Source organism: Clinocottus analis, unplaced genomic scaffold (assembly GCF_023055335.1).
Source record: "Clinocottus analis isolate CAN_PGR_092001 unplaced genomic scaffold, fCliAna1.0.p SCAF_12, whole genome shotgun sequence".
NCBI classification, from domain to species: Eukaryota; Metazoa; Chordata; class Actinopteri; order Perciformes; family Cottidae; genus Clinocottus; species Clinocottus analis.
In genome coordinates, this window is record NW_027175843.1 from 15,129,695 (window position 1) to 15,157,281 (window position 27,587).

Sequence of the window (27,587 nt, forward strand, 5' to 3'; positions counted from 1 at the left end):
CTCCATGAGGAGCAGCACTATGATTAAAACCTCGCTGAATGTTATGCATTCATTTCGAATATGTTTTGCCATGAAGTGTATTATCTTTTATTATGTCCCTATTTTGCATAACCTTACCGAGTAGTAGCATGCTAATTATTTCCATAAATCTCTAAAAAGTGAGGTTCTTGGTGTGGGAACGGTTTCTTCACGGCACCGACTCGCCATGTTGAACTTCAGTAGTTTCCGGTTGCCAGAAAAATGTAAAGTCAGACTTTCCATATATACTGAATTAATACTTCATGTGTAGCATAGATGCAATTATATATAAAACCAAACAAACGAGTTTACTGGAGCAGCGGTCAGCAGCAATCTCATAGCAAGAAAGCTGCACGTCTAATCTGTTATGACACAAACATACTCTGCACATAGTTCGCGGGGCGGGTGTTGCCGTTTTCAAGCAGTAAAACTGAAATTGTAACTCTCCAGCGGCAGCTCGCAGACTGAACGAGAAGGTGCAGCAGATACACAGATAAACAGTGAACGAGCGCCGAGGCCTTCAAAATAAAAGCACAGAGTTTAAAAATCAATGCGTTCTTGTACTTTTCCTTTCGTGACAAGCCTATTGGTAGAATGATATGTTATCATATTTTTTAAGTGTTTTTACTTACCTTCTAGATTAAAGTGATCGTGTGCAAATCTGCAAATAAAACAGTTTGCTGAACAAAAATAAAACACGCATTATTTTATGGCATTATCTAAACCCCAAAAAATAAATAAACATATTGTACTTATATTACGAACCGCTTTCCCCATCACTGTATTATTTTGTTTTAAATTTATTTAGAATATTTTTTTGATCTTTATTTTCTTCATACTACGTATTTTCAGATGTATTTGTAATATATAAACGCTTTCAAGAGCCGAATGGTTTTTACTTTGAAAGTCAAGAGCGGAAGTGGAAAGTTCCCCTGAGTTTCCATTGACGGCGTTGAACAGAGGCGAGGCCCGTCTTCTTCGCCATTCTGCGAAAACCAATACTCGCTACATCCTCTGACTGTAAAACATCTGGACATCAGCAACTGAAGCCAGACAATACTCGTCTGGTCCGTGAGAGAGTGGCATGATGCTCGGCGTTACTGAAATGACCAATGGGTAAGTGAGGAGTTTATGAACTGTTTTCCGACAAAGAGACGTTTTCCTAATAAGTTAGGAAGTTGACAGTTTCTCGCTTGATGGAGGAACAAAAACGGAGGCAGCCCCCGGTTTGTTCCTTTCTCTCATGGGCTAGGAAAACTATAATTTAGCCCTGACAAACCTGTTTAAACATCTGTTAGTGTTACCTTCCGTGTACTAAAACTAGCTTATGTGTACAAGAACATAGCTTGTTTTCGCTACACACTAATTAAGTGAAGCTAGCTGACGTAGCTTAGTTACTTTAATGTTGTATACAATCTCAACTTGGTCACTAAAACTGATCACGAGCGCCCTCTGCCGGCTGAAGGTAGAAGCTTTCAATATGTGCTTTGAGTTTATATTAAATACCTGTTTCCTAATGTGTGTTCTGTTCTCACGGCTTATGAAGTTTATAACGCTCATAAAGTTTATACAGCTTATAACGCATTGTTGGACCATAGCTGCTCCACTTTCGTTTTAGAGGGAGATCCGTGCAGTTTTGGTCAGTTTGAAAGTGCTCTTTCTGCCACATGTAAAAATGTTATGATCTTGGAAAATTACTCCCATAAAGAAATTCTTTTTTTTTCATTTCACATTTTATGAATCATGCTATTTCCAAAACTCAACAATAGTCAGATTATTTATGTGAAAAGAGGATGTCCAATAAGCAAGAGACTCTGCAGTGTGTAATTCCTTTATGAAAATGTGTCATGCCCTTTTCAGATGTTTTAACACAATTAGACACTAGACGAGTAGACTCTGAAATCTAAACCTCGTCTGTCGTTGTGTATTGTTACTCCCTTTCTTGTCGGTTGAGGTCAAAGATTTGATCCTGATAGGAGGGAAAACCCTCTTTAGCTTGACAATTAAACCCAATTCCTTTTCTCTGCTTCATTCATTCATCTTTGTCATGGAACTTGTGTGCCAATATAGAAGATGCAAATTTGCAAACTGTCAAATGAATTACATTCTTAGTTAAATGTTGTAAATTGGTATTAGTAATGTTTCTTCAATTAACATATAATTAACAAACTAACATGCATCTAACATTATCTCTCATTGGATGATAATGATGGCAAATTCAAATGAGATTTTAGACACGTTTAGTTTCACCTCCATATATTTGTTTTCATTTCTAACCAGGTAGAGCGACTTCATTCTCTGCTTCGGTAGCCATTAACCCCACTTAGTCTGTAAAAATAGTTGTTTGGTGCTTTATTAAGGCTCTGCATATCTTAGACACTTTTTAATTATACAAAAAGAGTTTTAAAGGCATCTGACACTCATGTGCACATTAGCCTGAAGTGATAGACTCACAAAATAGCAGCAAGAAAGACACTTTAAAGAAGGAAAAAAAGGATGTTCCTATATTTTCTGCCCATCATCCTCCTCCCCGCACAGGAATTTCCACTCAAACTCACTGGACAGTAGTTATTGCTTTCTGAACCACTTCCTGACCATCCATTCCCGGGGGACTGCTATTCAGAGCCATATTGCTTCCACTAGTGTGAATGCTGCTGTGTGCACTGCTGAGTTCATTATGGCCTGGGATGAATCTGGCTTTTATAAAGCACTATGGACACTAAAAGTTGTAAGAGGGCAAGTCTTTTAAAGGCCCGAGGATTGCTGCATTCCCAACGTATTACATTTTCATCTGATCGCACTCTGTGTTGATACAACTGGAGCTTAGAAGAATGTCCCGGTCTCCAGTGTGAACTTGTCCTTGTTTGGAAGAGCGGTGAACTTGTGTGATGTAGGATTTGGACTGTGTGTGTACTAACTTGATGCATGTGGTGGAAGGAAGTGTAAAATGTTAATTGCAACTCACTCAGCAATTTATTTATTACTACAATACACTTGAAGAGTTATTGATTTTGAGTTCTTGAGGTTTCATTGGAGACTATAATGATTAAAGCCCTCTCACTGTCTTCATAAAAAAAATGCATTCATTGTTTTTCTATTAATAGTACATTTTAGCGTCAACATTTGCTCACAGAGCAGAACAGAGAACCACAGAGCTCCAGCTGTGACAAAGATTTTTGAGTGATAGAACGGCTGATTTTATTAGAACCAGACTAGTTTCTAAAGGGCGGGTTGTGTTGACTGATGTGTGTGTGTGTGTGTGTGTGTGTGTGTGTGTGAGAGATGTGTATAAAGAGACCATGACATTGCTATGTCGTGGCTAACCCTAACCCAAACCATTGTGAAACAGCTATGGAAGACAGAGTTGTGTTACACATCTTAAGGCACACCCACAATTATAATGGCTCATCCACACACCCAGTGCAAAGTGCCAGTGGCGGTCAGAGTAGACGCTGGGTTTGGCCTTTCACCTCCTCTATGGAGGCTGGAGAGATACACATAACACTGCAGGTCTGGGAGAATAGCCTGATCACAGTCAGTCTGGTCATTAAAAGCTTCTTTGCGTCTCCTCTCACCCCCTAGTTGTTCCTCCTCTTCCTCACACCATCCAGTACCTCCCTCCTTCTCCTCCTCACACCCCACCTCCACCCTGTCAAGCCGTCTGGGAGGCCTAAACCACACACAGGCTAGAAGTGTGTGTGTCGGCTTTACATCCACACATGTCGCACAAACACATACTGGCACATAAGCCCAAGTGGATACAAACATTCACACCCTCCCTCCCACGGACACACACACACACATATACACACACACACACACACACACACACACACACACACACACACACACACACACACACACACACATAAACACACACACATAAACACACACACACATCCACGCACGCCACAGCAAAAAGGAAGTGATGTGGCCATGCAGACTCAGATAACGGCAGTTGGAGTGTTCGCAGTGACAGCAGAGGGACTTTAGCAACAACCAAAATTTCTTGCTGCAGAAACATTGGTAAAATAAATAAGTGAATGTTACAGTTAGAACTCGCTGTACTTGTCCAATCAGCAGTTGGGCTCCATTACTTGCTCCATGTGCTGATATTACATTGTTTATAATATAGCTGCGCTAACACCTTTGCATACTATTGAATGTTGTACTGAGTCTCTTCCTTGTGTGTTTAACGACTGTATTTCCTGTCTGTTGTGTTTCATATATATTTTTAAACTGTAACTGGTGGGCTGTCTTGGTCAAGCGTCCTGAAAAAAAATCTATTTCCATCCCAGATAAAGAAAAATTAAATAACAGAATGTGTATTTTGCTGTTAGGGAGCTTGATGTCAGTTGCGTTTATTTTTATTGCATACATCTCTGCAATGTTGCTCGGCATGGGAACTATTGTGTTCGTACTTTGTAAGCTTCCTCTTACATGTGTGTTTGATGCCACGATTCCTGTTAATTTAAACGGATGAGAAAGAGGTCCTATGTGGAAAAAAAGTAATAAGTTTGAAATATTTTTCTGTTTGTCGTGTCCGTTTTTGAAAATGATTAGTTACACTGCTAATTTTAGGACCACAACAAATTGAAATCACACAGTTATTTGTGTATGGAATACATTATTAATCATTACACTGTTCTGTTTTGCAGTGATGAGGTTTTAAAGTAGATAGAACAGCTGTTGTACAACATTTGTCCACATGGAGGCAGTGCCCTCCTGTTGCAGAAAGCTTGGTTCTGGAGCGCCTCCGGCTCAAAATGAAAGCTAACCTTGCTATCCTGTACTGTAACCTAGTGTGTGATGAGTCAGCGTGAGGGCTCGTAACAAGGCAGCTAACCCTGCGCATTTACACCGGCACAAGACTAACAACCGTAAACAAAGTTCGAGCATTGAAACCCAGCAGTGGTCATTGTGCTTATTACTTACACGTGTGTGTGTGTGTGTGTGTGTGTGTCTGTCTGTCTGTGGGTCTGTGTGTGTGAATGAGAGCAGATGGTGTAATGTTGTCGCTTTTATTAGACTTTTTAATTCAGATTTAAAATGTTAAACAGTTGACAGTTTTCATTTTCCTTTTTGGCGAATGCCCATCCCGAATGCACTAAATGATGAGTGAATTGATCACGGGTATAAAGCTGGGCGTGTTAGCCGGTGTGACTGTGACCCTGTTGGTGCAGCTCCAGGATGAAAGGCTGATTTTGAACTCAAGTTCACACGTTCACATTCTGCGCTTCGACTTGGTGTGTTCGTCAAACCCATGTGGAATGCTGAACAGGTCAAGGCAAGCTGCGGAAGGTGACTCTGCATAGTGCGAACTGTTCGTGTACATATTGTACCTGTCTGTTCATAGGAAGGAGATGTGGTTTCTCCATCCACAGCCATTAAAAACCATAGGAGACTAAATGCGCTACACAGATTAAATAAACACAGTTAAACCTCAATAAGCTTTTTCAGAATGTCATTGCAAATAAGAAAGCCTTTTTTTCTTTTTACATAGCTGCAGTCAGTACTCTACATCTGCTTTTTTTCTTCAGTTGCTTGCTGACGTTGCTTCTACGTCCTCTGACCAATCCTGTCCCTGCTTCTTGTTCGTAAACAACAAACATTCAACCCGTCTCAGAGGCGACCTTCAGCTCCGTCTGACAAAATGCTTCTGCTGTGTTTTGTGTCTGTTCGTTTGGGAGGATCTCTTGTTCCCACATGACATTGTGATGAATTATTCATCGATTGACATTTTCCCCATTTACAATAGTTTGTTGCTTCTGGTGGGATGTGATCTCAGAGTTTACAACAGAGGAGCTCAAGTCAGATGAAGAGCAGTGTATGCTTGAAAATAAAACATTACTCCATTGTAGGTGTTATTGTTCATTATAATGCAGCTTCACTCGGCTTCCCACTCTTCTCAACAAGCTGCTGGTGAGATTGAAATGCTGACTGCAGGGTTTTTTTACATTTTGTATCCTTAGTACTCATCCTTACTGTGTTTCTGGCTGATTATAGTTTTTATCCAGACATTAATACATCAGGTTGCTGTGTGCCTGAAGTTGAGAGAAATACTTTTTCTACTCCCCTTTCCATGAACTGAAGTTATCTACCAATATTGGCTTAACACTCATATCTAGTGATATCATGCAAATTTATGTGTTGATACATCGGTTAAAAGTTGATGAAATCAGAATTTTAATTTCCTTCATAATTTTTTTTTATTCATCTTAATTTTATTTTCAGTGAATTTGACTTTTACGTATACTTCTGTAATTATTGATCATAAAGTTTATTGTGCAACTGTGAAATATCCTGCTTTAGTGTGTCTTTTACATTGCTCTTTAATGACTTTCATCTCTAAAATGTAGATATTCTGTTTCATCTTCAAACATCCAATATGATTCAGGCACTGATGCTGACCTCAAATGGCATTGTCAGAATGATTAATGATGATTCGTCTCTATTCCGCATAATTATCGCCGCTTGCTGCTTGCCATTATACGTGTCTGGGAAATAGCCTTTCTTTTTCTCTTCCGTTGTTTGTCTTGTCAATCTCTGGCTTTCTTTTTAACAGTGGAATGAGGCAGGGAGACGTGGGAGGTAAACAGAGACAGAGAGGGTCAAGGCCAGCGAGGGCAATGCCTCTCTCTTCTGCCACTCTACCTCCTTTTCTCTACCTGCTGCTGGAAAGAGAGAAGGAGGAGCCAGAAGTATTTGATAGGTGTGCGGACTGTGAAACCACACCTCTGCATACATGTCCTTCCTTAAGGGTGTGAGCCCAGGAGGTGTGTTTTAGAAAGAGTGAACAAGCGCGACACAAGACTTCATCTTTTTGTTTGGATCACATACTTTCTGCGGAGTCTTACTGTGGCCGAGTGTTCTTAGCAGACAAGGGGTAGGAACGAAGGAAGGAAGGAAGGAAGGAAGTGTGGGAGAGAGGCGAAGGGGAGATGAACTCTTTGAGGCTCAAAGAATTGTCAAACTCAGACTTGTACAGGCGAAGACAGGAGAGACCAGACAGCTATGGAAGTCTGGCTGGGGACAGCCTCAGGTGAGTCTACCGCTTTGAAGTCGAACTATTGATCAGACTGCATTCAAGCTGTTGATTCAACTCTGTGATCATGACAGCCCTTTGTGCTGGTGTCTTACTCACACAACATTGTGTGTTGATTTACTGATATCCTGCCCACTTCTGGGTTGTGACTCCTCTATTTGTACCAGACTGTCGACACTTTTGACACTTTTGAGCTAAACATGATACAAGAAAACACTAGTAAATAATCGTCACATATAAATAGTGGTAATGCCTTCATATAGAAATGATATGGTGCAATAAGGAACTACCTAACAATGATGAAATGAGCAATAACCACACCAGGATTGTACAACTTTGAATGTCCACTTCAATTCCATTGGATTTTGTTTGTAGCTAATATTTTTGAATCATTCTCCAAGGTCCCTTTTTTTTTTACAGATAAGTTTTGGGGAACTATTTCATGTGGGCTTAGTCTTGTTCAATAAATGCTGGATGTTTAACGTCTCTTAGGTTGGTTGTGTTATCATTAGCTGGCGTTGATGGACACTGTCTTGTTTAATCTAATGAATCAGAGAGGGATAGTTTGTGTTGCGAGAGAAACCATATCGTTGCCAAAGAACCTTAGAAGAAAACTCCTTTTCTGTGTGTTGTGTGTTGACAAGGAAAGATAAGGGGAGTGAGGTTGAGTATTTGATCAGCAAATACTGCATCTGATGGCTGAATTCCTCCAAGTTATGTGACTAGCAGCGATGGACCGAGCACAACGTGTGCAGTCTTTTGCAATATTGATTTCACAATACAATAGTAACCATTTTGGATGGTCTTTTTAATGTCTTCCACATCCACCTCTTCGTCTCTCTTATCGTCTCTCGTCACTTTCTTTGTATCTGTGTGTGTGTCTGTGTGTGTGATCCTGAAGTGATTAGAGGAATGTAGTAATGTGAGGAATGTGGATGAGAGGGAGCTCTCTCTTCAGGGGTGTCCCCCAGTCAAACCACAAACACTTCATTTCTTGCCCTGAAGCCTTCTTCCTTCTCATGCAATGCAAATCTAATTTGGTGTCGGGTGGGATCTTTTCATAATGTTTTTATAGTGCAAAGTATATTCCAAGCAAAAATATTTGCACTATGTATCATTTAATGAATGTAAAACGTTTGGAGAGGAATTTAATTCCTGGGTCACTGTGTTATGCACTGTGTTATCGTCAGAACGGTATTATTTGAGAAGCACAGCTTTTATCTATCCAACCCAGCTTTTATAACTTTATTCAGTGAGTTGCATCATTAAATGAGTCTGAGCCGATTCTAAGCTTGTGAGAGAGGCACGAAACAGGGAAAAGACCTTTTAAGAGAGTCAGACAAAGGAAACCCTGTCAGTCGGGATGGGTAGATATTACCTATTAGTCTTGTAGATACTAAATACATACTGATTAGTTTTGACGAAAATATGCTTGTAGCAAAACAATAATCCCATTCTATTGTGTGGAACTTTTAATAGATTTAAACAGGATTTTTTGTTTATAAATTTAATTCAGTCAATCATAAATAATAAGTAAAAACACAATCTAATATAAAGAAAAGAAAGACTGAAAAGGTATAGGTAGAAGCATAATGCTTATATATTCCTTATATCATAAATTATTATCAATTAAATTAGATTTAAAAAAATGAGTTGACCATCCGTACATTCTCGCTAGCTTTGCTCCATAATTGAACTCTTACAATGACCTAAATGTCCGAAAAGTGTATTTTTTTTAGCAAAAAAAAGTTTTGCCTTCTGAATCACTGCATCGTTGACCCAAACTGAAACACACCACGGGTGTCAAACACGTTTTAATGAATGTGAAAGCGTTATTTAATCAGCAACATTGAAGCTTTACTTTAGGGGTTTTAAATGCACCTTTTAAAATGGCAAAATGGGGTCCCAGCAGCGAAGGAGCCACTTACATTTTAAATAGAAGTTCTGAAAAAACGAATTGTTCCGTGCTTTGCATTATCGAGAAAGTAGGTTTGACGTGTTATTGTTAATCTCCAGGTTGTATTTTTTCCAGGCTGTGCTGTAGATGTAAGTGGGAATGAACCTTGAAAGTGCAGGTCAGGTTGGGCGTCAGGAACAAGAAGGACAAAACAAAGGAAATGGTAGTCATGAATTATGTTTGCACAGTCACTGAATCAGTGTTCCGTGTGTGTGTGTGTGGGGAGGAGGGGCGGGGGTGTGTGTGTGTGCGTGTGCATGTGTAAACCCTCTTTGCCGTGCCAAAGGAAAAACGTTTTTGCCAAGTGGCCCTCATCTCTTTGTTTCCATGGTTGCTGTTGACACAATTTGTGAGGGGGGTGCTCATGGGTGTGTGAGCACAGTGTATTTGATTTGTTTCTTTGGCCTGAATCTACATTTGCTTATCTCAAACCTGCTGAGATTGAAGGTTGTCTCTTTGGTCTGAAATCTTTCAAATGTGTTTGTATTGACATATTTCTTTTTGTCCTTTTCTAATCGGGTGTGACAAAGTCTGGTATATTTAGCACACACAAGAAAGAGGCCTTACCTTGCTGGACAGCCAGCTGGATTCTGGGGATATCACCAGATCACGATTCCACGAAAATCCAAAGCTTCAAGTAAAGTTTGTGTCCGACGTGTCATGTGAGGAGTTACCGGCAAGTAGGAACGCAGTTGAGATTTGTGTGACAGCTCCTAAAGATTTACCGTAGATGCTGAAATGCAATTAGTTAAATCAGAACTGGAGAGTATTTAGTCATTTTTCGTGCCAGCATAATAATATGCAGCTATTTGTAATATTATCATTTACCAAAATGTGTGCATGACAAAAAGCTTAATGAATATCTACTTTCAAAATTGTTAACAGGGTTGACAGTGTCTATGTTGCAAAGCCTACACTCTTTCTGCTGCAGTTTGCATGTTCTCTTTGTTTTTTCACGAGTTGATCCAGTTTGTAAAACACATGAAGTAAAGGGCAGTGGACCGGAAGGTAGCCCAGGGTCTGTAGTTCCCTATTTGTCCATCTGCTGTCTACTGAGGTTGTGAAACAGCGGCCGGCCTTCCATCTATGCTACACAGTTCCACCGGCACGGCATATTCACCCTGCGGTGGTAGTAAAAGCTTTGTAAAGTATTATATTGAAACAATTACAATACATAGTGATGAACACAAACAGCTCTCCTTGTTAAAGTAATAACGTACAGTTATGCCAAGTTTAAATAAATTGTGTCAAATTAATCAACACCTCAAGTTGCAAGAGGAAAGTAAAAATAGACAAAGTGTTATTGGCTTTGTGAGAGAAAGCAAAATCTATCTATCTATCTATCTATCTATCTATCTATCTATCTATCTATCTATCTATCTATCACACAAGACATGTTCAATGTCAACAAACTTTGAATAAACAGGCTTTTTTTTTCTTACGGGAATCTGGTGCTTGGAAACCATATCACTGTCGTTCACAAGGACCGCAAAATCAACACAACATTTTTTTTTTCTGTTGCTGTAGGCTTAAGAAGCACACCTGTTAATATGTAAGCTCGTTATAGGTATGTTTGTGCACTTGACACTGAAACGTGAACTGACTCGTTTTTTAAATCCGCACACATTTTGTTGCTGGGGTTACAAATGATGTAACCGCTCTGTAATATAGTCGAGGATGCCAACGGGCTGAAATCTACACCAGTCAACCAGAAGGCAGGTTTGCATGCAGGTTTGTGAGATATTCATTCAGTTTTTAGGAGCCGTGTCCTAGTCAGGATGCTTGGACATATTATGCAGCAGAATAAGAACACATATCCTGAATTTCTATAGTGAATGAAATAAATTGGGATTTGGGGGACAATTTCAAAAACTATGCAGTTTTACACCATTTTGGACCATTAATAACTGTAGATGGAGCACAAGAAGCTTTAGAACAACATATCACAGCCTTCATCTGAACATTTGATTCTTTTGGATATGTGTGACTTGTAAACACTTATTCCCTAGATCAAAAAAGATGATTTATAAATAATCTTTCAAAACTTATAAATAACAGTTCCCAAAAAAAGACGTGAATTATGCATCAGTAACTTACAGCGACCGCGCTCTCTTCCCCCTCCCCGTGTTGTTGATGTGGGCTCGTCTAAATGCTCGCCACATTGTTTTTATGTGGCTCATGATGGCGTCCAAACGCTGCTACTTACAAAGAATGATAACAGAAAGAAAAGGTTGCGTTGCGTAAATGTAGAAGTGCCGGTGAGTACTGGAACACTTTGAGCACTAGGAACAGCTGTTTCTATGAGAATGATAATATATTTGTAAACATATTCTAGGCATCAGTAGCCTTCATATCATGACCAGCAATTTTTACTGTGGCACCTCTAAAATTGCTGCACAGTTCCCGGGGTTGTGGCTTGAGTTCATTGATGGCTGTGGGTGTGCTAATCCCCATGTCCTGGTGAACATGCCGGCTCACTGGAAACTCACAAAACAGTGACGAGCATCACAGCATGCCGAAAAATCAATTGTTAGAACTCAGTTGTTATCTTTGTATCTTCTTTATTTTTCTTGTGTTGTTCTACCACCTTTACGACTACTTAATGTATTACTGTGTCACTGCTCTTCGTTTGCTTGTGTGTATCAGTGAGTGAAACATTGGTGTCTCATCACTTGTCAGTCATGGTAGTTGGAAGTTGGTTAGAGAACAGGTTGCAGTCCCCTTTTTAGCCTCAATCTGATGATTTTGCCTATTAATGTGTTATTATATAATGTATATTGTAATATATAATTGATAATGTCTAATTTAGCCTAAATGAAATGAGAATACCAGAGAACTGAATAATTTTCAAGTTCTCATTTTAGGGTAGATCACCTTGCAACATGGCAACGACTGTAATCTGAAGGAAAGATGACGTGTGTTTCCGGCTAAGCCTCCACCCTCTGTCCATTGTACCCCAGTCACTCAACACTGGTTCCCAGTGGAGGAGATCCCTATAGATCCCAAGCTAACGACGGGAGACATTTCTGCAGTCATTGTTCTGCTGTAGGAAGGGTCTTAAAGCTCCATGGTGCCCAGTGAACTATTTGGCTCATTATGTCATTAATTATTTATTACATTTCAGAACCTAAACAATCCCTTGATATAGAGTTTAAGAAGTTATTTATTTTTGTTTTGTGGCAGGAGCCATTCACACAGCAATACTTGGTACACTACGCAACACTACACTACTTGTGTACAAGACCTGCTAATAGGATGCATTGAAGACACAAATTAAATCACAAATAAAAAATAAATTAAGACTGCATTCAAAGAGAGAATGTATGACTTTAGATTCATGCAGTTTGGCGGCCCCTTTCAGAGGAGGTGTACTCGGCCCCTACGAGGTATAAAACACTCAAACACGGACACAAAACAGCAGCTGCCAGCACCTAGTTTGGAGTTGAAGCTCTACTAGGTGTCTATTTGTAGAATTATGGAGTCATGGAGAAGAGTGCTATACTGAAGGCACGTTTCAGCTGGTCACACGTACACACACACTTTTATATTGTGTTTTGGACTTTTCTTATAGACTTGTATATCAATAGTTAATCCCTTTCAGTTTTTTGCAGGACTAACACAGGAGCAACTCTCCAGTGTAGTATTACACATGTTTGTCTCACTGATGTGTGTATCTGGTGCAATGTTGTTTTGACAGTTTGGGAACTGGTCATTAATTTAAGATGCCAGTTCAACCACATAAAGAGCCCACATTTACCCAGAGGAGACACAGATTAGTCGGTTTGAAGGAATGCCAAGAGACCAATGTGGGCTTTCTGAGGACGATTAACATAATTTATAATTGTAGCTCCTGATAGCTTCAGATAATTGTTTCAAACATTTTTGTTGACTCACATGGAAAAGACACAGATCATGTTTCCATAGTTTTATCCTGTCAAGGAAAATATGCAGGGGGCTATGCAAATTGAATATGCAATTGAAATCCATAGTGGAAGACTTCTGCATTCAATCACTTCAGATTCCAGCCCAAAACAGTGTAGCGTTGATCTGTTACACTATAAATATTTAATACTACAAACTGCATTGCATCATATCCGGATGGTGACACTGATTTGACATCTGGCTCCACTTTCAGCTGCTGCATGTTGTGTACCGCCGTTTCATTTCTGCCTTTAGTGTGTTTACACAATGACTAAAACAAACACTAATCTGTTCTGTTTCTGTCGTATTGATGTCAAGCTGCTTAGATATCAGCTTTGCTTTCTTGTGCAGCATTCCTGCTTTGCGCAACACTTGGAGTTGGAGCCACATTGTTTTATCTCCCAAAAAACGGAGAGTTCCAGCTGTTACACAAACTCTTACAGATTGATGTCATATTAACAGTGTGTGTGTGTGTTTGTGTGTGTGTGTGTGTGTGCGTGTGCGTGTGTGTGTGTGTGTGTGTTTGTGATGGCACAGTGGCGGCACAGTGACCTCTGTCTGGCGTCATGGTGGGCTCTTCAGTTTCAGTAACCTGCCCAAGAATAGACAGCGAGTGGGACAGGAGGCAGGAGGGGTGACTGTGAGAGTTGATGTGGGAATGAGAGAAAGAGGGAGTGTGTGTGTGTGAAAAAGAGAGGGAGGGAGAAGGAGAGTACACCCAGCACAGTCTGATCAGTATTTCGTTCTCCTTCTTGGGATGTGGATTACAGCTCCCACTGCTTACTCGATAGCATTTCCCGTTACTGGAAGTGGAAGCTCACTTTAAACAAAACGCACACAGGATTACCGTTGGAGTATTTAGGTTTTTGACAGCAGTGACTTAGACAATGCGGGTGTGAGGGGGGACTTCTGCAGTTCATTTTGGACAGTTGGAGATGAGTACGGAGATGAATGGTCGCGTCCTGCCGCCGTCGATACCCGAGGATGGAGAAGCCCCGGATCATGTTCCTCAGGGGGAGCGGAACGGTTTCCACCACAGGCTTCAGGGCGGTGACGGGGGAGAGGCTGAGCTCCCGGTCTCCAAGTCCCAGAGACGAAAGAGTGATGTCAAAGTCTATAAGGAGTTTTGTGATTTTTATGCTCGTTTGTAAGTACACAGTTTAGAAGACAGGGGTTGAATAGCGGGAGTTAGCTGTCAACTAGAATAATACTGTGGTTGCCTTAAATTAGCAGCAACAGGGGTAGAAATAAGTTTAACTTAATAGTGGTCAGGCTTTTTCCTTCACACTTTGTTTCTCAAACGTCATTATTAAATGTAGTAACTATTTCATCAGGACAGGAGTTCTGATTGGGGGATTATTTACCCCATCTCTAAATTACTGTCATGGATTAAGAATTGTACATTTTGGTAACGGACATGCCAGTTATTGTAAGAGGTAGTGGATCTGTGTGTGTGTGTGTGTTTGTGGCAAGGAATTCAGTCTGCTCGTACGCTGACATGGTGTTACTGTGTGTGCACTGAGCTTACTGTAGTGTTACAGAATGTGAAGAATTCTGATATTCTAGTGGCCGGGCATACCAGCCAGTTTGATTTAGTTAAGATGGGTGCCATGCTTGTGTAGGAATAGCTCTGAGCAGCGACAGGAGTGAGCACACAGGAAGGGCTATTTTTGTGCCAGGTTGATATGCAAAGTAGAATTTGCAAAACTGGCATTCCAAGTATGTGTTCATGAGGGGCAGGAAGGCTAAATATACGTGGCGTATTTCTGACTGATCTGGCGTCGTTGTCGGCTGTAGGAAAACAGTGGATGTGGGGTCACCCGCAGGTTTGTGAAAAGACATTTTGAAGCCTGGAGTTTTCTATCTCTGCGGTGGAGAAAATCAAAATCCAATGTTGGCTTATGGTGTTCGCGCTCAGGTGGGACACACGTCCAGCAGATGAGATGATGAACTGAGAGTCTTGTTAGTCGTGGAAACCATACATGTGTCCATAACATAAGTTATGGTCGGAAATAAGTGCTTCTGAGTGGTATTACATTTTTTTTTTAAAAAGCCTTTTGACCACATACATTGTCTAAACAAAATGTGTAAGAAATGTAAATATGCAATTAAAATAGTACACAAGAACTTTCCATGGAAAAGACATCAACTAAGATTTGAACATTCAAACAGCTGTGAGCAATATCTGGGTTTCACTGTTCCATAATATTGTCATGACAGATGAAAATAATGATGGATCATCTTGCTGCCTATATAGTCCCATAGTGTTCGCAGATGTTTACAGAAAGCTGGGAACGAGGAGATGCAAAAGAAAGGAAACTGAAGACACATGGAGAGACCAGAGGAGGGAGAAGGGGACAAAATGTATTCATAACAGGAGTGATAGTCTGCATCCTTTCCCTCAGCTGCCAGCCAGCCTCCATTAATAGTCACAGGTCAGCAAGGTTTACAAGGTGGAAGGAGTGGTTTTGAAGACAACTGCTCCCAACCTACTTGTGTCTGTCTATCAGTGCTTTGCAGTACTTTGGCTTGACCACATAGAACAATATTGGTAGTTTGTAGAAAGCTTAGTTTAGAGCGATCATGTCAGTCTTGCAACACTAACAACACCCTCAACACCAATAACCCTGAGAATTGGCAATTGCAGTTTAATGAAGAAAAACCTGTTTTATTTCAGTCCTACAAATACTTATAGGTTTGTTTCTCACTCCCGCAGGGTGCTTAGAAGCAGATAGGAGGGTGGGAAATGCCAAAGCGATGTGTCACTTCCTCCCAAAAATCCTTTGGATAGGGCAAGGCTGTCTGCATGGGTGATATTGAGCTAGGCAGGGTTTATAGAACAACATGTACTTGATAAGTTTAAGGTGTGGACCCATTTGGAAGCTGTGCTTATTCCTCCATCTGACTTGCAGCAGTTTAGAGTAAAGCCCAAAACATAAGGAGTGATGAGGAGTGTGTCTGGGAGTTTGGGGAATTTTGTTAATTCCCAAATGGATCTAACTAAGTTAATATGAACAGATTGCTTCACTTCATAAACATTTTACTCTGCCTTTTGTGTGTGTGTGTGTGTGTGTGTGTGTGTGTGTGTGTGTGTGTGTGTATGTGTGTGTGTGTGTGTGTGTGTGTGTGTGTGTGTGTGTGTTGCCTGGCTACACTTTGGTATTCTGACCTTTCAAACAAAGCAGAGACACCAGGATGAACCCATCATTCTCGCTTCCTTTTTCTTTTCCTCGTTTAGCACTTCTTTCTGCAAAATGTCCCCATTCACTTCCAGTGTGATTCAGGTATAAAGCAGTATTGTCATTGTGTACTCTTGCTGTTAATGAATTGGTATGTTACTAATTTGCTGCCAATCCATCGTTTGCAAGAGTTTGATCACATTGTTTTCAACTTGTGATCGGATCATCATGGATTCAGTGCACTGTTCGGCCTGAGCATAAATACGTAATAAACAAATGGTTGGGCGATGTGCCCATATACATAAATTGGATTACAGATAATTATCCAATTGTACGATTACTTCAGGTCATTCAGATACATACTGGACCAAACAGCCATGAATAAAACATGTTATGAAGCCATGTGGCAGGTTTTAGGGTGTGACCACATTTGTGTGTCCGGCACTAGTGTCCAATGGAAAAGATTCTGAGCCTTTGGCCCCACTGATATATATATATATATATATATATATTTATATATATATATATATATATATATATATATATATATATCACAGTCATTTGTTGCAGAGAAGCAGTAAAACAATTCTTATTGTTTAGAACTGGCTTCCTTTGTCACACCAGGTCTGTTCTTAAGACAGTCATCGGACTATGTCTGACTAGTGGATCTTGACGGTTTGTAATGTTGACCCGTATCGATGCATGTACACACACTATATTGTATATTCAGTCTATGAGAGACAAAAGCAACAAAAGGATCAAGCGTGGCCAGCAACATTGTTGCATTGAGTCTCTGTTGAAATGTACCTCAAGTGCTCTTTGACATAGTTATGTAGTTAAATAGCTGGTATGAACTGCATGGCTTACGGCTTTTTTTTTTTAATTTTATCGAACGTAACAGGTTGAAAACAAGATATAACATTGCAGTTGTATAAACTGTAACTGTAGCTTGACTCTCAAAATACACCATGTAGGTTTCCCACCTCAATGATCCCCACACCCTGATAAGCAGAGCCAAAATAAACCTAGAACCAAGAATTTGTACGGGCTGATAACATCTTGCATCACATGTTCCCTTCTCTCTTCTTTCTCCTTGTGTTACGTACATGGCAGAAGAAACATGTTCATGGCAGAATAAACATGTGATAGATGTAAAATTATTGGTATTTGATTTGTCCAGGCATGACCCTGGCATATGCTTTGGAATTAAATTAATGAAATTAAATATAAATACATTGTGTTCTAAATTACGTTCAACATTTTAAAAAAAAAGAAGTATATTACAGAACTATAACAGAATACTGTCTTATTAACAAACCTATAATTGTGTAAGTTTCTTTGTTTGAGACATTTAAGGTTGAACTGAGGTTTACCAAGTTGCTTAAGAAATGTAACAACTAAAAAAAAAAGCATACCAGTACCATCAACCAAACTAAAATTAATTTAGTGCCAAATATAAGGTAATAATAAACTGTGAATGTAGCCTGTGTTATGATATAACAGCAGTTGTATATAATTATTCTTTTAAATCTGCTGCTGGTAAATGTATTGTTATGCTTGATTGTATTTGTTACAGTTTGATTCATTTAGTTCTGGAGCCCAGATATTGCATTTCCTGCTTCTAATTATTATATGTGCTATTTTTGAATGCCAAAACAGTGTTTTGACTATGTAAGTGTATTCTGATCCTGATGATGGTATTTTTGTTCTTCTCAGCAACATGGCCAACGCTCTGGCCAATGCCATGTGTGAGCGCTGCAAGAGCGGCTTCGCCCCAGCGGAGAAGATCGTGAACAGCAACGGGGAGCTTTACCACGAGCAGTGCTTCGTGTGCGCCCAGTGTTTCCAACAGTTCCCAGAGGGACTCTTCTATGAGGTAACGCTTTGTCCTGACAAAGGTCTTTTCACTTGGATGTTCATCAGCTAAAAAAAGATCTGACAGCATTAATTCCACATCGAGGGCAATGGATTACAATAAACACGTGCATTGCAAATGGATTAGACTCTTTTGAGCCAATCTGAATCTATGCTGAAACAATTCAGATTGGTCGAGACATGCCTAAATACTAACAATTAACATTGAAGCATGTGTAGACAGATTAATAGGTTTGGGAGATGTTTTGATTATTGCCTGTACACCAGTGGTTCGCAAACCTTTTTTGTCACGCCCCACTTTGGAGGAAGACAAATTTTCATGCTGAATTTTTTTGCAAGATTTTGGAGCCAGACTCTGAACCTCCAGTTGCTCCCCGGGTGCTTCACAGCAGCCCACTGCTCCTTAATTACTAATGGATGGGTAAAATGCAGAGAATAGTTTCCCCACTGTGGGATTGATAAAGGATTAAAAAAATATATCTTATCTTGTATAACCTTTAGTGTCTCCGCGCCCCAGAGTTTGAGAACCGCTGCTGTACACACACAGACATTGCCGTGAAAAGTTATAAATATTATATATCAATGTTATCCTGGTTCCACTCAGTGGCCTTGATGAGTCAAGAAACTGTCTTTCTCTTTTCCGGGGAGCTAGAGCACTGTTTATTTCACGGCAGTTGGTGCACATTCCTTAGACAGAGAATTTAAACACACAGTCCTGTTGAGGTAAATAAAGACGGGCGAGCGCAACCCAAATGTGGCATTGAATTATTTAAAGCCCATTCCAGTAAGTTGTTTGTTTACCAGCCTCGACACGAGGCCTGATGGTTCTCCGGCAGGCCCCAGAGAACCCGATGCTTCTCTGTTCAGTGATTATATGTGACTGATGCACCGATCAATAGGAAAATCAAAGCTAAAGCATTCACAGTAACCGCTGGCTGCCTGTGAATTTTTGAACCCGCTGCCATGCATTTTGCATCATTCGGCCTTTCTCTCTGTGATGAGCAGTGGTCGCCTGCCAATATATTATGAAAAGTTTAAAGTAGGACCATACTGATTGTGGCTTTGTATATTTGAAGTGGAAAGAACATAAAAGCCCCACAAAGACATATTTATTTTAACTAAATTCTGAAATGGTTGTGGATGGATTTTATGAAGTAATTCTTTGGTGCAGTTAATGTGCTATAGGGTGGTACCGACAGCAGTTTGGAATACTACAGTGTGTATCTGTATAATACATATAATACAGTATATGTAGCCTCTCTGGCACAGAGTAGTATCACGTGCAAACTTGTGACTTGGGCCATGTGATTTAGATATTCAAGCCCACATCTGCATTTCGTGCCGCACATTCATAAAGGTATCTCTCAAGAACCAATAAAATAGTTGACATGTTTGTGTTTTTGCTGGATAACAAATACATATTGTTGTTTTTTTTGATCGACATAGCATAGTTGGACTGCTACAGGAGTGTTAAAGTCTCTTGTTTCCATTTAAATGGTTTGTGGGTTGGATGCCTGAAATATGCTCTGTGGGAAACACAAGTTTTAGTGGTTTTCACGTTTTGTTCCACAACATAAAATATGTCGGTAAATATCTCATTTGTGAATTATGGAGCTGTTACATCTCTTAAAAGGGCAGTTTCTAACAAGTGGTTAAATGAGACAACTAAACATTATGTCAATAAATTATAAAAGTGGTGTCTATTTGTAAGGATTTTCTGGCTGGAAAAAAATGTGTAAGCATTATAAATGTGTGTTTGTAGCAGAGCTTATTTTGTGCAATAATCATACATCCAATGGAAAAATCCCATTGTCTTTTTGTCGAGTGAACCGGGGCGATGTTGGAATATATTTGAATGTATGACGGTCCGGAAATATTTTGTGTGGGATTATACTGTTAATGTTATTGCTTTTTTGTTGTGTTAATGTACAGCTCTGTGCTTGAATTAACTGTCTCCTAATTGTTTGAAACCTGTTGACAGTTTGAAGGCAGGAAATACTGTGAACATGACTTCCAGATGCTGTTCGCTCCCTGCTGCCACCAGTGTGGTAAGTACAGGAACTGCAGTAGCAGAATAAACACCATGCTACATGTTCGGGGTCATTCAGAGATGCAGCTTTGAGTTCATGCCCTTTTAACAATCTCCATGAGCAAGACATCCATAATCTTCTTTTCTTCCCGAAGGTGAGTTCATCATTGGCCGCGTGATCAAGGCAATGAACAACAGCTGGCATCCCGACTGTTTCTGCTGTGATATCTGCCAGGCTGTGCTCGCTGATGTTGGATTTGTTAAGAATGCTGGAAGGTCAGTTCCTCTACAACCACTTGCAGATAAATTGTTTAATCATTTTAGATTATGTCTACTGCAAGACAGGAGGATGTTTTTTATTATGCTGTTTTATCTTCTCTACAGCTATGTCAATAATTCTCAGGACCTTGTCTTGGTTGACCTTCATTTTAATCAGTCTTTTTAAAGTGTTAGCTGAGGTGAAAGACCGTATATGAAGCTTTGAAAGTCTGTCGTCAAATTTTCACCCTAAAAAAAGTAACCAAATAAAGGGCTGATCTCATATTGTGCTTCATCAACGTTGTGATTGAAGCTTGATTTTACCAATCTAACTCAGCAGATCAGTTTAGTGTCCAATCAAGTATCTCTCCATCTGTCTCTTTTGGTCAATTTCTCCTCCCATCTGTTCCTCTCCCTCCCACCAGGCACCTGTGTCGTCCATGTCACAACAGAGAGAAAGCTCGAGGCCTCGGCAAGTACATCTGTCAGAAGTGCCACGCCATTATTGAGGAGCAGCCTCTTCTGTTCAAGAATGACCCGTACCACCCGGATCACTTCAACTGCAACAACTGCGGGTAAACGTGCACACGCAGAAACCTCTTCTAGCTGTGTCGGTCTCACAAATCATTCAGAGCACAAAGACAGTGAGCAGCAGTAGAGGGTGGATGCAAGCTGAGTCAGGTTGTGAGCCGTCCTAAAAACGCCTCAGACTTACAGAGAGAGGTCATAAACCAGATCTCACACTTCATTTTTTATGATGCTGCTGGGTGTAACGTCACTTTGATACTAGGATCTAGTTTATTAAATATATTGAGATGAGATATACAAAATGGCTGCAATTCTAATTAGCTAATAAAATCTTATGATTGTAAAAAATGTAGAGATCCAACAAAATATGTCGGAGAAAAAATAGAAAAACGTAAAACACATGCAGCACATTCAATCCGCCACAACTAAATGGGCCAAATACTGTCCTCTTGTGGACAAACTATGTCAGTGCAATCCAATATGTTTGCGTCGAGCCTCAGCGATCATGTGGCGCTTGTTTACCTCTTTCTCTGCAGTAAGGAGCTGACGGCGGATGCCAGGGAGCTGAAAGGGGAGCTCTACTGTCTGCCCTGCCATGACAAGATGGGTGTCCCCATCTGCGGGGCCTGTAGGAGACCCATCGAGGGCCGTGTGGTTAATGCCATGGGCAAACAGTGGCATGTGGAGGTATGAACTTTTTAAAACAACCATGGTTACCTGAAGCGTAGGAGACACTACTTGAGTATCTTTGCTAGATTCACAAATGTTTAATAAGTTCATTTGTTTGGTATTTTCCACCAGATTGGTCTCAGATTCAGGTACATTTTAAATTGTACAGTTTCGATGTTCTATTTGAAATTATTATGACTTTATTTATACACACCGAACAAAGTTTACAATCATTATTTTATGGATTTCCTGCAATTTACCTACGTAGAGTTGTGAAACGGGGAGTACCTTTTCATTCGGTTCTGATCTCTCTTTTTCTTTTTTTTATTGATTCAGTTCAAATGAGTGCCATATATGTGACTCGTACTTTTCCCAGCTTTATCCCCACAGTCATGTTCATTGTGCTCCATCTCCGAGCTCTCTACATCAATCCTCCATCACCTGTCTCTTTGTTATATTCTCTCTGGTGTCATTCCACCACCTGTCTTCATATTTTCTTCTGTCTCTTCACATTTTATGCTCATTTTCTTGTCTTCCCTGCTCCACATGAAGCATCATGTGTGCACTGTGTGTGAGCGCCCGTTTCAGGGCCACCCGTTTTTTGAGCGAGGTGGTCGAGCCTATTGTGAGAGACACTTTGACATGGTGAGGGGAATAAGTATTGGCCTTGATATTGATTGCTCCAGAGTGTCCTACTTCTCCCTGCATGGCTCCAATCTCCCAGCCTCCATACAAGGGTTCACCAATTAGTGTCTGTCTGCCCAACACTTTGGTCATGAGCATGATCTGCAGGCCAGGTTGATAGAAACTTTTATATTCTCAACCGCGTTATCTCAAATAAGTTCTTAACTCGCCATTTATGTATATTTTTGGATCTTTAAAAATACTATTATTTGTAATGTACTCATAAATCACTGATATACTTGGTTGTTGAGGGTCTCTGAAGAGTTTAATAGTTATCTAATGCTCTGTCGGAGGCTTTTGATACACTAGAATAATTTAATTTTTAATATATTCTGCTGGAAATCTGTTCTTTATTTCCAGCATATTAAAATCTACATATTTTACCACATTGAATATTGACGATATATATAGGCTTGCAAAATCCACTTAGTTTTGGCTTTAGAAAATCCGTACTGTTGGAATCCATACTCATAATAAGTGTCCTCATACATGAACACATGAGGGGTCCCCATTCAGTTATTTGAGAGGAACTTATCATAAATAGTGAATATGCCCTTTAATTCATATCCAACCATTCCTCACATGTCTGTTTGAAGGACTCAAGCACCTTCTCAATCTTATTATTCTGTCCACCTTCTTGACTTTCTGCATTCGGCTCGTACGCACTTGCAGAACATCTGGATTGAACTGATCTGGTTGTGGTCTGACCTGATAATGTCTCAGCCAGACTGTCTGGATGCGATAACGTTGTGACTGACGGCCGTGCTAACACTGTGCGCTTGGCTTTGGGTTTGTTTGCAGCATTTTGTGTGTGCTAAGTGTGAGAAGCCCTTCCTGGGACACCGTCACTACGAGCGCAAGGGCCTGGCCTACTGTGAGACCCACTATAACCAGGTAACACTCAACCGTGGTGGGAATATTTATGTTGAACACACGAAAGAAGTTGAAACATGCTGTGCTGCGTTTTTCCTGTCAAATGCCTCCAGTTATTTGTCATCATCATTGATAAGCTTTACAGTTAATCTTCCCTTTTAAATTGCATAAACTGGCAAATCATCGAACGAAAAAAAATTTAATGTTTGAACCAGTTACACTTGGAGATTGTATAGAAATTGCTTTGAATGTGAACTACGCTTCAGAAAGCATTTAGTCAATGTAACGACTCTACCTAGTGTTAATGTTTTTTCACCCACCACAATACTACAAAATGCCCTTGTAGCCTGTGTTTGTTTGCATGTTTTGTGAATACTGCACGCTATGTGAGCCATGATATAAAGACGGCCAGTGCTGCATTTGTGTCCCAGAATTGTATAACTCGTATAAGATTTAAGTCACTGTGTTGCTCACTCTCTGTTTCTCTTTCTACGTCCTACTCAGCTGTTTGGAGATGTTTGCTACCACTGCAACCGTGTTATTGAAGGAGATGGTAAGAAAACTTGTATTTTAATTGGAAAATACACATTGTTCACTCATCGTGCTGCCCGTTTAATGTCAGTGTTTGTTACAGCACCTTTCACCTTGATGGTGAATTTGGAACAGTGTCTTGTGTGACAGTGTTTTTTTTTTCTGTTTGTCAGTGGTGTCTGCCCTCAACAAGGCTTGGTGTGTCAACTGTTTTGCCTGCTCCACCTGCAACACCAAGCTCACCCTCAAGTAAGTGATCCAGGAGTCTCAGTGACACGCTGTAACAATGATAATGTCACTGCGGAGTTGGATCAATCCACACGTTTTTAAATCAATTACGTACGCATTTGGTGTTAGTTGAGCTCCCTGATTGGCCAAGCTCGCTCTTTGCTTGTTCTTTTTCTCTTTCACTACCCTGCATCTGGGACTATTTACTGCTGTTAACTGTCTGTATTTCAATCTGGTTCATTCCTGTTTTTTTTGTCCCACCTTTCTCTTATAACCTGTGTCTCTGTGAATTTATTTCTCCACCTCTCCTTCCGTTTCATCCTCCCTCTTCTTTGTCCTCTTGTGTGCTTCTCTTGCTCCACTTGTCCTTCCCTTAACCACTCAAACTTTCTTCCTCCTTTTCCTACCTCTCTTTTTTTACCCTGTCATCCTTCCTCTTCCCTCTATTCATGTCTTTCTCCTCCTTCCGCTTCTCTTCCCCTTCTTTCAAACCCACGCTTTCTCCCCCCCCCCTGCTCCATCAGAGATAAGTTTGTGGAGGTGGATCTGAAGCCGGTATGTAAGCACTGCTACGAACGCCTGCCTGACGACATGAAACGGCGGCTGGCCAAGCGCGAACGCGACTCAAAAGAGAAGAAGAAGAAATTAATGATACCCATGTGTCTGTAATCCACTTTCTCCTTTTTCCTCGCTTCAACTGTTCTTCCTTTGGTCAGTTTCCATCTTTCTTCCTGTTTCTAATTTTTTGCTGTTTCATTGTCATCATATATCAAACATGCTCCATTCCACATTTTTTTTATTTGTTATACAATCGTTGTACTTTGTTCATTTGTCAAGCCAAATGATGAAAGCAGACATTTAGTAGGTGAACAAGCAGAGGCTGAGTACGCGTCAAGTGACCTCACACTTAAAATGTGTCAGTATTTAGGATTAAGGCTTGTATTCTGGTAACCTCTGCAATGCAAACAGGCAAATCAGATGAGTCACACGGCGAAGGGAAATGCGTTGTGTCTGTCTGCGTATAAAGGGGAGTGCTATAATCACTTTAGGCAGCTTTCTGGCCCCAGCTGTGGAAGTTGTTGGGTGTAACAGGTGCCTCGGTCCTGCCAGCGATTATCTGCTTTTGGAACAAATGTTGTCCAGGACAGCTGGGGGAGGGAGAGGGTACAGAGCTTGCCAGTGTTGGTGTAATTAAAGAGGAGGCACTGGATTTACTATACTATGTTGTCATATGTGTACTATTTGCTGTTTTGCTATTACAAATTTCTTTTTTTTTTTTTAAATATCACGGCTATTATCCATACAGTAACACTCTTATTGCATGCCATCCATCTCACTTCCCATTTTCCCTGTCTCTCTTTGCTGTCTGCTGTCAATAAGAGCTAAAAGGTTTAACAAAAATCTAAAAGAAAAAAAGGCAATTCTCAGGAACTCTACAAAGAATAAATCAAATGTCATTTAGAAAGTTTTTTCCTCCACATTTTATATATAAGGCAAGGACAGAGATGTGGAAAACTAAAAAAAAAAGAAGTTATTTTCTGATCAGTTAGTGATAAAATAATAAATATCTAAAACTGCCCATGCACAATAATAACCTTTGTCTGCAGGGTTTGGCTCTGTATTTATTTATGGTCATGTAGCATTGCAGAAGACTTTGGTTTAGATGTGAAATGTATGATCAAGAGTGTATCTAGAAACCAGCGAGCTACTAAACCATTTGTCATACTGATAGACATATGTTGACATTGAGATATGCGCATACTGGGAGGGATGAAATCTAACATCTCTAACTCTAACTTGTGGCTTTAACTCTTTCCCACAGGAACAAATTTGTGGAGTTTGACATGAAGCCGGTGTGTAAGAAGTGCTACGAGAAATTCCCCCTGGAGCTGAAGAAGAGGCTGAAGAAGCTGTCCGAAACTGTTGCCCGCAAGTAAACGGGAAAAGAGGGAGAAGTAGTTGAGACCCCCAACGTGACCATGCAAGTCACATTTCCAGAGTTGACAATCATTTAAAGAAAGCATTTGTATGTTTTACATAAAGATTGGTAATTTAGAAGGAAAATGTGACTTTTTGTATTTTCTGTTTCAAAGGATCTTTTCATGATCTTGAAACTGGCCAACAGGCAGATTGTTGCTCAGTCATCTGGTTTGAAATTAACCTGTTCAGTGCCTTTTGGGTCAAATACTGCACTGAATGTTATTCACACGCTTGCCTTATATGCATTAAATGTAAACACAGATGATGATGGTCCTGTATTTCAAAATGAGCTTTAAAAAAACATAGAAACATGAGTGATTTAAAAAAAATTATAATCATCTGCTTGCCAATTTGTCTCATAATGCCCAGCAACATGTCCTCTGTTTGAGTTATGTTGCTGTTGCTCTTGTATAATAATGCCGTAAACACAAAGAAAGTTCAGTAAAATACAGTTTTATCAAATATGGATATAGGGCCTCATGTTTTTGGTTTCCCACTAACATGTATTATTGTATGTATTATTAAGGTGTATTTTCTTTTATATAATGCTAAATGTGTGTGTGTGTTATCTATAAAGTATAAAAAATGTGGGGGGGATTTTCCAGTTTGACATACTGTATCCTCCCTAATGCAGTATGTTGGATTCCCTGGTGTGCAACGCATTTCATGTGTAAAACAATCTCTATATCAAGTGGTATTAACACAGAATTACCAGATTATTAGGTTCACTTGTTGGAAAAAAATATAATCTAATACAACAGCCAAAATAAACCCCAAGTTTATACTGTTCAGTTTTTCTTTTATTTACTCTCATTTGCAGTAATAAATACATGATGGTGACTGGATATTTGAAAAAGCCCCTCTGACACACTGTCAACATACACCGAACATAGTAAGCTTCACATTAACAGGATTTATTGCAAGGCAACTGGTAGCTGTGTGTCTTGCAACATGATGACTTGTGGCATGTGCAGAGACCGGTTGTAGTGTTGTATGTTGGAGAACATGTGTCTCCGATGTTTGTAATCCAAAGAAAGTGATCCTCTTAGATGGGTGTACCGACTTCATCGGGGCTCAGACCCTCTTAGGAAAGAAAGCCAACTGTTGCGAATGGGTAAAAAATAGTTTCACTTGAACAGTATTTTAATCATAGAACGCTTATCTTTTACATAGTAGTTTAATAAGAAAACACATTCCACTATTTTATAGACTTTTCTTACTGTTTCACTGCCTGTGCCGCATCATTTGTCATGTAGAAGTAGAGCTCTCTTCTGAACTTCAGTTCCACTAAAATCAGTGCGCTGGAAAGTTTTATTTTACTACCTGAGCACCTGAGATGACTACACAGACAGACACTGCTCTTATACTGTATTTTATCTTTGCTTGTCATATTTATTCATGTAAACACACCAAAGTGCATGTTCTAGACTTGAATTGGAAGCTATTTTCAATATATCTAAGGTAATTCTGTAAGCTTATCTGAATAAACATTGTGTGTCAGTGATACCAGTGTATGTGGTAATGTTTTTATTTATTTATTTATTTTACAATTTCTCATTGCTCTGATTTATTTTTTATGCTAAATGTTGAAGCAGGTTTGGCTTTATTGTTCTCCATTAAAAGTAACATTTTGGGACTTAATTGAGCTATACAATAATTGATTGGATGAATAACATCTTGAGTAGGCGTTCTCTGACAATTTTACAGGTGAAGACAACATGGATTTAGAGGTAATTACAGATTTATGACACTCAACACACACTTAGTACTTGTAAAATACATCTATTGTTTAAACTGTCTCTGATTAAGCAA

The 27,587-nt window shown here is 39.9% G+C and overlaps 1 protein-coding gene across 5 annotated transcripts; it reads left to right on the top strand.

The window, feature by feature from the left end:
- Nucleotides 1-969: 969 nt before the first annotated feature.
- LOC137782772 (LIM and senescent cell antigen-like-containing domain protein 1) lies at nucleotides 970-27,281 on the top strand. Of its 5 annotated transcripts, XM_068572384.1 has the most exons (11): nucleotides 13,566-14,088; nucleotides 17,837-17,996; nucleotides 19,977-20,043; nucleotides 20,180-20,300; nucleotides 20,708-20,857; nucleotides 21,347-21,497; nucleotides 22,965-23,057; nucleotides 23,541-23,589; nucleotides 23,741-23,816; nucleotides 24,320-24,456; nucleotides 25,618-27,281. In XM_068572384.1, coding segments are annotated over exons 1-11 (1,218 nt in total). In that variant the 5' UTR covers nucleotides 13,566-13,876; the 3' UTR covers nucleotides 25,620-27,281. The 5 variants fall into 5 exon arrangements, with proteins under 5 accessions (XP_068428488.1, XP_068428487.1, XP_068428485.1 ...); XM_068572387.1 differs by lacking the exons at nucleotides 13,566-14,088; nucleotides 25,618-27,281 and adding an exon at nucleotides 970-1,134 and having other exon boundaries at nucleotides 24,320-24,464; XM_068572386.1 differs by lacking the exons at nucleotides 13,566-14,088; nucleotides 25,618-27,281 and adding an exon at nucleotides 6,828-7,060 and having other exon boundaries at nucleotides 24,320-24,464.
- Nucleotides 27,282-27,587: the final 306 nt, after the last annotated feature.

Excerpts from the sequence above, each read along its gene's own strand:
- LOC137782772 (XM_068572383.1), top strand. The coding sequence starts at position 13,877 with ATGAGTACGGAGATGAATGGTCGCGTCCTGCCGCCGTCGATACCCGAG. Across the intron at positions 17,997-19,976 it reads CAGAGGGACTCTTCTATGAG|TTTGAAGGCAGGAAATACTG; the intron begins GTAACGCTTTGT and ends ACCTGTTGACAG. Across the intron at positions 20,044-20,179 it reads TCCCTGCTGCCACCAGTGTG|GTGAGTTCATCATTGGCCGC; the intron begins GTAAGTACAGGA and ends TTCTTCCCGAAG.